This window comes from Pristiophorus japonicus, chromosome 1 (assembly GCF_044704955.1).
Source record: "Pristiophorus japonicus isolate sPriJap1 chromosome 1, sPriJap1.hap1, whole genome shotgun sequence".
Taxonomy (NCBI): Eukaryota; Metazoa; Chordata; class Chondrichthyes; family Pristiophoridae; genus Pristiophorus; species Pristiophorus japonicus.
Window position 1 is genome coordinate 116959465 of NC_091977.1, and position 13411 is coordinate 116972875.

At 41.2% G+C, this 13411-nt stretch overlaps 1 protein-coding gene across 1 annotated transcript in view; it reads left to right on the forward strand.

Annotated features, from left to right (window-relative positions):
- Positions 1-4425: 4425 nt before the first annotated feature.
- Positions 4426-13411, forward strand: part of LOC139265549 (guanine nucleotide-binding protein G(q) subunit alpha) — a 285119-nt gene continuing 276133 nt past the window's right edge. Inside the window, exon 1 of the mRNA XM_070882620.1 lies at positions 4426-5023. Coding sequence (XP_070738721.1) covers positions 4888-5023 — 136 coding nt within the window. The 5' untranslated portion in view covers positions 4426-4887. The remainder of the gene's footprint in view (positions 5024-13411) is intronic.

A 13411-nucleotide genomic window follows, 5' to 3' on the forward strand; every position in this document is an offset into this window, starting at 1 on the left:
CAGATGGGGAAGTGGAGCTAAGTCCACGATCAGATCAGCCATGATCTTATTGAATGGTGGAGCAGGCTCGCGGGGCTGTATGGCCTACTCCTGTTCCTATTTCTTATGTTCTTATCATACCTAATGATGGAGGAAAGGGCATTATCATTTTCAGTTCACTGTTGAAGTTCAGCTCTTGTGTCCATGTTTGGACCAAGGCTGTATTGAGGTCTTGATTTGGCAGAACCCAAATTGAGCATCGGTGAGCAGGTTATTGGTGAGTAAGTGTCGCTTGATAGCACTGTTGATGACTGCTTCTATCATTTTGCTGATGATTGGGAATAGACTGATGGGGCGGTAATTGGCCAGATTGGATTTGTCCGACTTTTTGTGGACAGGACATCCCTGACCAATTTTCCAAATTTTGGGTAGATGCCAGTGTTGTAGCTGTACTGGAACAACTTAGCAGGAAAAACATTGCAAGGCAGTACTTGGGCTTTTAATCTGGATTAGTATTTACTGCCGATGTTATTTGTGGTGAAGAAGGTAAAAAAATAAGCATTTTAAGCACACGAGGAGTTAAAAAAATGCAATTCCCTGCTGAATACTAAACAAATAATCATCAGAGTTGGAAGTAATTCAGCAGACAACTTAATATACATCTGCTGAGAAATTTCTCAGAGCTGCTCCTGCTCCACCGGTATTACTTTGCCAGAAGTACTGCCAGTGGAGTGAGAGCAGCCCAGAGGAATTTTCTGGACAGAGATTCAGATGGAAACAGGCAATGCCATGTTGATATATTTGATGTTTTCACATTGCCACCTTAGTTTGGAGGCTTTCTCACATGTTACATGGTACAAAATTACAAATTACTACCACCATCAGCCAGTTTCATTTTCCGAATTCCAGAACATCCCGACTGCCCGATGCCAAATGTGGCAGTTGAATAGAGGATTAATTAAATTTTAACACAATGATAATGGAATGGGCATGTAGCTCGCTTTCAACGAACTATTTTATACCTAGCAGCTTGCAGGTCTTAAACATAAACAGTTTCTATGGTTTTGGCAAAATAACAATCTTAGTTGACAGTGAAATTACAAACAATGTATAAACTGAACTTTCTTTGCACATCAAATAGAGAGAACTGCTGATAATAACATAAGAAATAGGAGCAGGAGTGGGCCATATGCCACCTTGAGCCTGCTCCACCATTCAATAAGATCATGGTTGATCTCATCTTCGACTCAACTCCATTTTCTTGCCTGTTCCCCATAACCCTTGACTCCCTTGAAGTTTAATAATCTCATTATTTCTGCAAGTCTCTTGTCACATGCATCATTGAGCATGGTAAAGCCCAATAGTAGTGGACATATGTGAAATTAGCACAGATGATGGTGATGCACTCTCTCAGGACAATAACATATTCATCACCACCACCTCCGACCACCCCCGTCCGATGACAGTTACATGTGGAAAAAGAATGCAATCTTGTTGGCCAGTTAGTCAGGATACTGGAAGAACTGCTTGCTCCCCCTTGAAAACGTTCCGTAGAATCTTTTGCATCCACTTGAAAAGGTAGGTGGGGCCTCAGTTTAACATCGCATCAAACGAGAACACCTTCGACATTTCAGCACTCCCTCTGTATTCTACTGCAACATTGGTCCTGATTATGTGCTCAAGGCCTTGAACCCACAGCCTTCTGAGAATGACACCCCTGAGACAAACTGAAGCTAGATTCAGCACAAGGGATCACTGCCCATACTTCCAATAATTGGGTTGGACTCTGTACAACTAACCCAAAAATCCATCTTTATCAATTTACATTCTTCTTCTTCTTCAGTCCCCTGGAGTCGAGGATGACTTGCTTCCACACTAAAATGTGTTCTAAGGTGACTGATGAGACCAATGTGGGATCTGCAGTCTCTGTCACAGGTGGGGCAGATGGTGGTCAGAGGGATGGGTGGGTGGGGTGCTTAATTTGTTGTACACCCCTTCTGTGTGCTCCTAGCGAAGAGACTTGAAGTGTTCGACACCTTCTCGGATGCTTCTTCTCCACTTTCAGCGGTCTTGGGTCAGGGTTTCCCAAGAGTCAGTGGGGATGTAACATTTTTTCAAGGAGGCTTTGAGGATGTCCTTGAAGCGTTTTCTCTGCCCTCCTCGGGGTTGCCTGCTGTGATGTAGCTCAGAGCTGAGTGCTTGTTTCGGGAGTCTAGAATCGGGCATGTGGACAATGTGGCCCGTCCATCAGAGCTGATCGAGCGTGGTCAATGCCTCGATGCTGGAGATGTTGGCCTGAGAGAGAACGCTGAAATTGGTGCGCCTATCCTGCCAATGAATCTGCAGGATTTTGCAGAGGCAGCATTGGTGGTAGATCTCCAGTGCTTTGAGGTGCCTACTGTACATCGTCCATGTCCCTGAAGCATAGAGGAGGTTGGGTATCACTACTGCTCTGTAGACTATGAGCTTGGTGCGGGGTTTGAGATCCTGGTCTTTGAACACTCTTTTCGTCAGAAGGCCAAAGGCTGCCCTGGCACACTGAAGGCGGTGTACAATTTACATTATAATAGTGACTATACTCCAAAAAGTACTTCAGTGGCTGTAAAGCGCTTTGAGACGTCCGGTGGTTGTGAAAGCTGCTATATAAATACAAGTCTTTCTTTCTTTCAATTTAAACTAAATTAACACCGGAATTTGAGAAGTCAATGTGCCTCAATTCCTTGGTGTTAGTTGATCTCGTGTAGTTTCTCAAAATAATGCACTTTGCATCATTTATTTAACACGCAATAGTTTATCAGGGTAGTTCTTAACATTTAATAATGTTGACAGTTATCACTTTATGTAATTATATGACTATATGGATGGACACATTAACACCGAGTTACAATAGCTATGCGTGTTCAGCAGTGCAGCTGGTGACTTGTGGATGGATTAGAGTCAGGATGAAAAGAGACCGCCTGGTGATAACGTTGTGCAATTGTTAATTTGAGTTGTTTGAAACGGTGGAGTGAAGCGCCAGTTTTTTTTAGTTCAAGCAAACCATGCCCGAAAAAAATCATAAAAGTGTAAAGCATCAGTCAACTATTTGTAATCTCTTTATATTAAATTTACGTAAAAAGTAATTTATTAAAAGTTACACTGTTCTGGAGAGGTAATTAAAATGTAAAGATAACATACTGTACAACATACACATCAGATTGATTATTTACAGTAGCTATATATGCATAGATATAAAAAATAGAGCAACAAGTAGGGTATGCTGTTAGTATAGAACACAAACTGCTGCAGTCTTATTGGGTACTTAAAAAATTTCCATTTCAGAAGATCATTCTCTGAACTATCTCCGGCACAAAAACTAACGCAAAACCCCATCGCTCCTCTAAAAACGATGATGCCAAATAATAGGTTAAAATGAAATAGTTGCATTATTTTCCATAACAAGTGCGAAATACCACCTCCCGCCCCAATAAAAAAGCACCATCCCTGTGCAGGTTCCAGCTGTAAAAAGACGGAGCTGGGCGGATCGTGCACCGCTGCATAAATACAAAACTTGTGCAGAAGAAAACGGGCAGCACTGTTACTGGTTGTAAAGAACTGAGTTCTGCTAACTTAATCACAACGTTAACAGAAAGCTGCCATTATTATAGCCTTTCAACATGGTAACCGTTTCTCCAAAATATAAAGATGTTGAAAGAAACACAGCAACAGTATCCATATAAAAATATTTTGTGTTATTGAATCGTGTTGATAAAATACTATCGTGGCCTTAATGAGTTAATGTCAACATGGGGTTTACAAACATATGCAAAACACACAGGATTTCAGTTAACTTGTCATTTTTGAATGAAGTCGATACGTGTGTTCCGGGATGGATCTGAATTCTAAAAGGAATGCCTTCTTGTTGCTCCGCGGATGGTCACTGGAATACGGAATAGGGCAGTTTGAAATTGTTCACCCTGTCCGAATTTAACATCACAACGTAGTACGAACTATTTGGACCTACCTGGAACTACTGTAACACCTTAGCAAAAAAAAGAGAAAAACAGGGCCGGATTTCCGACTTTTGTTAGTTTTCCCCCATCTCCCCGTAGAATTCATTTAAAAGTATGTTTCTAGTTATAACATCAACAACCCCCTCCTATCTCTTTCCAACCACAACTTCAGCTTATGAAGAGAGCCATCATGGTTTATAATAAAATTAGGGTCGAGGGAGCTATGGAAAAATTGTATGCATTATATAAATATAATAAATATGAAAATGGAAAGTATGCAAAAAGAACGCCCATTTGGGAATAAAATATTGTGGAGTAATTTGTGTATTGTACAGCATTCTTATTTTTGGGTTTGTATTTTCCTGTATTTCTGTATTTGTTCCCAAGGTGTGTGCAGTGATTGTGATTTTGCGGCTGCATTGCCAGTCTCTCCAGTGAGAGGGAGGGAGTCAGTGTCCGCCATATTCTCTGCACTTCACCACGCCCGTGGATCTGGCGGAAACAGCAGCAGTATTTCTCTCTCTCTCTCTCTCCCCTCTCTGTGCTCTCAGCCGCCTGCTCGTCTTCGGAAATTCGCCGCGGAGCTGACGGGAGAAGGTGACAGCGAAACGGGGCCAACAACCGGGCGACTTTATAGACTTAAAAAAAAAAGCCAAGAGTGAAAAGCCTTGCCGCAGGATATACTTGTATTCCTTCAAAGCGTGAGGAGAAAATTAACGAGAGAGATCAGAGACCCCCCAGCTTGGGATTTCAAAATACTCAGCGTTCGCCCTTCTCACCGTTTGTGCTCGCTTTTAAATTGTGTTTTTCTCTCCCCCTTTCCAACTCCCCGTGAATTCTCCATGTTTAGTGAGGTTGTGGAATACTGAGAGGAGAGGAGAACCCCCCGCCCCCCACACACCCACAAGTCGGCTACATGACTCTCGACTCCATCATGGCGTGCTGCCTGAGCGAAGAGGCGAAAGAAGCGAAAAGGATCAACGCGGAGATCGAGAGGCAGCTCCGGAGAGACAAGCGGGATGCGCGCAGAGAGCTCAAACTACTGCTGCTCGGTGAGTCTTGTCGATGGAGAGGAGGGGAATTAGAAATAAAACTTTACATTAAAAAAAATAGAAATAGTTTACGTGATTTCCCCACCTCCCCTCGGCCCTTCTGACTGGACACCCCTACCCGCGCTCCACCATGGCAATATAACCGACTGTGTCCCGCTTTTAATAAGCCAGTCGGGTCTGTAGTGGGGTGCGGGGTTGTTATCTGACATTTGTGTGTGTTTGTTTATTTAGTTACTTTAATGTAGTAAGAGGAGTTGTGATAAAAACGAATTTTGGCGACATTGTTTTCAGTTCTGGATGCAGAACCCAAAATGGAAATGAGAGGGAGTTAAGGTCATGCTTTACTAATTAGAGTATCTTACATACAATCACCAAAAATAGACGACCTATTTGCAGTGATATTTTGCATGGAAGTGATAATCGGAACTCTTTAAATTGAGCCATTTTTCACGAGAATAGTAATGTGAACATGTTTGATCAATTTCTGTAATCTGGAGTGTAGATAGTTTTTCCAGAATGTTCATGTTATTGGAATCTTGGATATTAAGCCTTTCACTTTTCATCCGTACCATTTGTACATAACTAAATATAATGGAAATGCTCATACACTTGTAGTATGTAACGTGTGCATTTGATATATTGTGACATTTGTCTTGAAGCATTGTTTATGTTGGAAAACGTATATGGTGTGTTCTCAATAAATAGATCTATTTTATCAGGTGACATTGTTAGGCGATGTGTTGGCACTGTGTTTAACCAAAGACGATGCCAATTGTAATAACACAAGGATTGTACAATTGCTGTTGATAAACTCATTTAAGTTATCTTAACAAGTCTTCCAATGATTGAATGCATCTTTTTTGTGTATGTTTTGGATGGGGAGATTGAATACAATTCTTTGATTAATGGCCCAGTCAACAAATTATACATTAAATACTTTTGATCTTTCTTCCAAAACCTTGATTGCACATAACATCTCACAAAGTCTTCCATATTATTTATCACTTTTGAGAAATAGTGCACAGACCAATAACTCTAACAAGCAGAGTATAGCTGGAACAAGCCTTTAATAGTTACGAGGCCAAAAGTAGAGCAGCATTTTAAGTTAGCTGTATCAAGTGCCGCACCATGATTTAAAATAAAGAATGGCAGCTTGTATAACTAGGGGTATTAGGCCTTGGATTAAATAATTAAATGGATTACTTGATTACAGTAGCCACAGACAGAGATCCCATTACACAAATGACAAACTTTTTCAATGAGGGAAAAATATCCAAATAAACAATAAGGGTAACACCATGGGAATTATATGATGGCCTGGTATTAAGGGTGGAAGCATACCTTTAATGATAAAAGAGAGAGGTTCATACTTTGTAAAATGTATTTTGTTTCAGGCGGTGAAAATTGCAATGCATTTGACTGTTCTATTCAGTCATGTTTGTATCCTTATGTTTGAACTCGAAGCTTTGTTTAATCACCGTACGGCAGGATTTAATCTGTATGCAGCAAAGAGCACGAATACCTTTTGAATGTATCCACAGGACTCCATTTGCTAGTCCCTGTAAGCAGTGACATGGATCCAGGTCAAGTGAGATTCCTATTATCTGTTTGGCAGAACAATGAAGTACATTTATACCTTGATGCATGCCGAATGTGCCTGTATATGGTCAAACGTCTGCATCATATCTATTCAAGCTTGTCGTTACCACCTGTATAATCAATTCAGAATAAAATATTACTTGACTGTAATATATCCATTCTGTTCTGTGAACTGAAAGATAGTAACCAGTAGTAACTTTGTATCAAGATAGAACTGGCATTGTGCTCATCACCTTTTGTCCCCAACGTGTTGATTAAGAATACTAGGTAAAAATGAGTGGGAAAAGTATCTGTGCATACGACAGAAGTTGTTATTTTGGTAAGACACATCAAATTTTGTTTCTATGTGCGACATTGAGTCTTTAGCCTGCTACATAAGTATTTTACTGTGCTTTCAAATTGATTTTTAGATGGCTGAACTGTCTGATTTTATATGGATCTGATTTGTATCATAGTGGATGACATCATTACACCACAATTGAGCTTAAAATAGCATTTGAAGCTAGAATAACCATTAGTTGCAGTAGCATTGGGTTAGAAGGTTAAAGTAGAGGAGTGCAGATGATGCAATTAAAGATTCCAATGCGGCATCCACAATGACTATGCCAGGCTTCTGGGTTGTGTTTCTGGCTGCATTAATATTCATTTCATTGTGAGCTAGTATTCGTTCTAAGGTATTGACTGAGAGATCTTGAAGTTTGTGTATGGGTGTTGTCAAACATAGATTTAGATTTATTAATGATTGCAGATGGTATCACCATTGTTAACCCTCTACTAGATCCTTGAATGATATAAATAAAATTGGTCATGTCCAGCAATGAGTTGCAACGATCTCTCCACCAATTTTGATAACTGCAAGTGGTGACCTTTTATCATATTTTATTGTGTGCCATTACAATCTACTTAGACCATGTGATTTAACATAATTTTAGACTTTTAAAATAATAATGGAAACTATTAAAAAACATACTTTTGAAGAGTTGCTGTTGTATATGAAAAGCTGGTTGTTCTTGAGAATAAGCGTCATCATGAAAATCAATTAAAGAATGATTTAAATATCAATGTGGGACTCCCTGCCTCAAACTGCAACACTGTTTAGGACCAAATCCCAGCTTTAATAATTTTGTAGTATTATTTGTCGATACAGACCACTAAGAGTTATGATTTCAATCCTCTGCAGCCAGGTATAAAAATCGTACTTGAGGTATCGGCAGGAGAGAAATCCTGGGGGTTTTAGTGGACAATCAGCACCATAATACCAGGCTGTTTTTTTTTTAAACCAAACAGAATGTTGGGGTGCATAGCAAATAGTGTAACATAGAAGAAATAAAGAAAGAACTTGCATTTATATCGTCCCTTTCATGAAATCAGACTGTTCCAAACCACATGACGGCCAATTAAAAACTTTTCAAGTGAACTGTTGAAATGTGGCAGCTAATTAGCACACAACAAGGCCCCACAACAGCAATGCACTAATGATCAGGTAATCTGGTTTAGTGATGTTGGTTGAGGGATAAATATTGGCCAGGATCCTGGGGAAAACTCCTCTGCTCATCTTCATAATAACATGGGATCTTTTACGTCCACTTGAGAACAGACAGGGGCTTGGTTTAACATCTGATCCGAAAGATGGCACCTCCAAATGAAGTGCCTCGATTATGTGAGGTTATCCACTTTGAGGTTATAAATGTGAGGTTATTCACTTTGGTGGTAAAAACAGAGAGACAGACTATTATCTGATTGGTGACAGATTAGGAAAAGGGGAGGTGCAACGAGACCTGGGTGTCATGGTACATCAGTCATTGAAGGTTGGCATGCAGGTACAGCAGGCGGTTAAGAAAGCAACTGGCATGATGGCCTTCATAGTGAGGTGATTTGAGTACAGGGGCAGGGAGGTGTTACTACAGTTGTACAGGGCCTTGGTGAGGCCACACCTGGAGTATTGTGTACAGTTTTGGTCTCCTAACTTGAGGAAGGACATTCTTGCTATTGAGGGAGTGCAGCGAAGGTTCACCAGACTGATTCCCGGGATGGCGGGACTGACATATCAAGAAAGACTACCAACTGGGCTTGTATTCACTGGAGTTCAGAAGAATGAGAGGAGATCTCATAGAAACGTTTACAATTCTGACGGGTTTAGACAGGTTAGATGCAGGAAGAATGTTCCCAATGTTGGGGAAGTCCAGAACCAGGGGTCACAGTCGAAGGATAAGGAGTAAGCCATTTAGGACCGAGATGAGGAGAAACTTCTTCACCCAGAGAGTGGTGAACCTGTGGAATTCTCTACCACAGAAAGAAGTTGAGGCCAATTCACGAAATATATTCAAAAAGGAGTTAGATGTAGTCCTTACTACTAGGGGGATCAAGGGGTATGGTGAGAAAGCAGGAATGGGGTACTGAAGTTGCATGTTCAGCCATGAACTCATTGAATGGTGGTGCAGGCTCGAAGGGCCGAATGGCCTACTTCACCTATTTTCTATGTTTCTATGTGCGCAAGGATTTGGCAGAGGACTTGAACCCCAAACTTCTGACTCAGTGGAGAGCGCTATTCTTGCTACACCCGACATCTAAATCCAGAGACGGTCTTTTAAAACTGTATTTGATCCCGGTGAGACTACATCTGTCGTACTGTGTGCAATTTGGTCATCTTATTTCAAAAAGTAGGAGACACAGAGAAGGGTGACACCGCTGATACAAGAACTTAAAGGAAAGGCATATGTGAAAAAGTTGACTAACCTGGGTCTTTATTTTGCAAAGAAAAGGAGAGGGAATATAATGTGTTGAATGCAATTTACCATAATTTTAAAGTAGACTTTTCTGCAGTGTACAGAATTTAAGCACAAGTGGTCAAACTTACTAATTAAGGGAAACACAAAAAAATAGGAAATACAGGAGCAATGAATTTTGCGAAAATGGATGGTAAGAATGTGGAACAGATTACCAGCATAGAGTGTTGGAACAAGATGCCTAATGTGGTTCAAGAAGGAATTAAACAAGTTCTTGTCAACAAATGGGATTCAGGATATTTGAAATGCACCAAGGGAATACTTTGGGTAGCTGGGCTAGATGGATCAACGGTTTTCCTGCCTGAAACTGTCATTGTTACTGTAAACCTAAACCTGTCATGTTCAGTGATTTACAGTACTGGTTCTGCTCTTAGAGGTGGCTTTTAGTAGAATTGAATTTTAGTTGTAAGAACAGAGTGAACTTTGGGGGCAGTAATCTTCGTTTCTGCAGCAGAATAATTGGAATTGTCAGCCGTGGTTCAATTGGTAGTACTCTTGCCTTGTGAGTCAGAAGGATTTGGGTTCAAGTCCCACGCTAGAGATTTAAGCACAAGAATCTAGGCTGACACTCCAATGCAGTACTGAGAGAGGGCTGTAGTGCCAGAGGTGGCGTCTTTCAGATGAGATGTTAAACCGAGGCCCCGCTGTCGGAGGTGCAGTCTTTCGGATGAGATGTTAAACCGAGGTCTCGCCTGCTCTCTCAGGTGGATGTGAGTGATCCCATGGTACTATTTCGAAGAAGAATAGGGGAGTTAACCCCGGGTCCCTGGTTAATATTTATTCCTCAATCAACATCACTGAAACAGATTATCTGGTCATGATCACATTGCTGTTGTGGGAGCTTGCTGAGCGCAAATTGGCTACCGCATTTCCTACATTACAATAGTGACGACACTTCAAAAGTACTTCATTGGCTGTAAAGTGCTTTGGGACATTCTGAGGTTATGAAAAGCGCTATATAAATGCAAGTTTTTTTACTTTGCGTTCTACAAATTTATAGCGCAAATGTTATCCATGTACAGCGCAACGTCCAAAATCTGGAGTTCCGGAATCTGGACACTAGGCCGAACTGGCGGGGTCATCTGGAAACAGGAAAATGTTCTGAAATCCGGACTCCTCCCGCCTCGGCCTCGGCCCGAACTTCGGCCACCCGACCTCGCCTCAGCCCGATCTCTGGCTGCCAGGTCTCTCTCTGCTGCTTCCCGACTGACACCCCCCCCCCCCCCAGAACTCCAGCGGCCCGACTGATCTCCCCTGGCCTTAGCCTGACCGAACCCGACCAACCTCCGGCAGCCTGACTGGCCCTCAGAATTCCGGCGTATGATCGAACTCCCCCCCCCCCCCCCCCCCCCCCACTCCCCCCCACGTACCTCAGCCCAGGCAAAGACGTTCCGAAATCGGAAATACCCAAAATACCCGGAAATCGGAAATACACGGACTCGATCCCAAGGTTTCCGGATTTCAGACATCACACCTGTATTATGAAGCTAAATTTATCTGGGTAAGCGGATTGTGATGTCATCAAAAACCACATAGGCACGACTTTACAGCTTGCAGCTTTAAAATTCACTGCCAGCTTTTCTAATGTGTTTATGTGTATGAATGTACAGTGAACAGTCCTCTTAACCACAATTTACTCATCTATAAAAGTGGTGGTTTGTATTAATGTGCTGCATCACCCAAGTGGCCATTCTTCATATGTTAGCTTAAAAAGTGAATTTCAACCAGGCATTTGACTACAGACACATCAGTGAGTCTGATCCAGCAATTACATTCACCAGTGATCAGTAATTTGTTAGCTGTTTTGAGAACACTGAGAGTAATTGTCGTGTTTGTGCTATTGCCCTAGTTGAGATCATGAGACTTGGAGTAGGGACTGAATTTGGGACTATGCTGGTTTGTATGTTTAGTACCAAATAATCCAGTTAACTTCAGAGATGTGGCATAAATAGTTTCATCACATTTAGGTGAGCGTGTTGAGCATACTTATGTTTTGAAGTAACTTGAAGGCATGTAGGATCATGTGGCAGTTACTGCAGAATTACATTTTAATTTATACGGTGAGTTAGTGAAGGAAAGAACTTGTATAGCATCTTATCATGTCTCAGGATATTCCAAAGCACTTCATATATGTTCACTTACTTTTTGATGTGCAGTTACTGTTATGTGGATAAACACAGTAGCTAATTTACACACAGCAAAGTCTCCCAAACAGCAAATGAAATGAAGCACAGTTTTTGTAGTGTTTATTGAAGGAGTAATATTGGCCAGGACATGGGGAAAATTCCCTACAAAGAGTGCCATGGAATTTTTTTTACATCGACATGAATCACTGCAACAGACAGACTGGACCTCATCTGATAATGCAGCACTCCTTCAGTACTACACAAAGGTGTCGGCATAGATTATGTATTGAAGTCCTGGAATGGGGTTTATAACTTTGAGTTAGAGATGGCAACCAACTGAGCCAAACTGAGACTTGGCAAGTAAACGGTACAGAATATCTTCGAATAGTTTTTTTTGCTTGATCTTTCAGATTGGTTGAGTGTTTCTGCTGTTTTGTAATTGATAGTTATAGTGTCAATGTTGTGACTGAAACAACCACATTGTAACAAAAAAATTCTATGCAGGCACTGACGAAATAGAAATTTACTTCGGTTAAAATGTGGTTGGTTCTAACAAAAACACAATTTCTGTGCAATTCAACAGCCATGAATGTTTTTTGCATCCCACCTGCTATTAAAGCTAGACAGGTGGTACATTCTTCATTAATAAATCACTTGTACACTGATGTGAATAAATCTTTTTGAATTGACTTCCCTGTCTGGCATCTGCTGTCGTGAACGACCAGCCGATCAACCTACTTTCTTTAGCTGCCAAGTAGGTTATTTTTTTTCCAGCGACCCCCCCCCCCCCACCCCGCCCCAAAATGCCCCTAACCTCAGCTGCGATGTAGGGCTCACCATGGGTTTCCTTCCCACTTTCAGGCATGTGCAACAATCTGCTTATAACGGGTACCATTTGTGATTATGTGTATTCAACAGTATTGGACATTTCTCTTTTCATCATTTTGATTTAGCTGAGGATCTGGTTTATAGGAAACAAAAGGAAAGAGAAGCATGTGTTTTGGGAGAAGGGGAGTAAGTGTAAAGTACTTCCATCATTGTTTTATTCCCTCATGAGTGATAAAGCAGCTTGCTAGAGACTGACCACAGCAGAATAATACATTATACTGCAGGGTAACACTCCTGTTCTTGGAAAATAATTCTGAGCGCTCTAGTATACTTAATGTTGTCTAGGGCAGAGGCACCCATGAGCATGAGAGGTAGCCAAAGATGAGCTGTCACATGCATCACCTGAGAATCTTGGTTTTGGTCAGGGCCTCAACATGTGTCTATAGCAGATGGTTTATGGCTCAGAAAAGTGGAATTCTACTTCTCAAGAAATTATACATACGAGCATATTAACTTTAGTACCTGTACTTTGCTTCATCTTTCCTCCCATCTTCTTCCTATAACTATCTATCTTTTTTAAAAAAAAGATGAAAATGTTCAGTGGTATCATCAAGGAATTGTTTGCCCCCATAGTTGTAGATAAAAACTCTTGACCCCAGGGTACACCTATTTAAAAGAAGATTTTGTGGCCTTAAAAGGGCAGCCACCATCTTAGCAGCAGACCACAAAGCCATGCGAGAGGGAGAGCCCAGTGGTAGCCTTAAAGAGTCTAAACACCAACTCACCTGAAGACAAAAAGTAGAAAGAACCAAAATCAAAGTGTGACGTCACAGGAAAGAAGGGAAGTTATTGGTTGGTGAGTTTTTCTCTGTCTTGGGCACTGGTTTGAATTAAGAGCTGGAATTAAAAACAAAACTTGAAAACTTAATTAACTAAATACATTAAAGATGTCAGGACAGGCAATGTGTTTCTGCTGTTAGATGTGTGAGCTGGTTGACCCCATTGAGATCCACAGCGACTATATCTGCAGCAAGTGTCTGCAGCTCGAG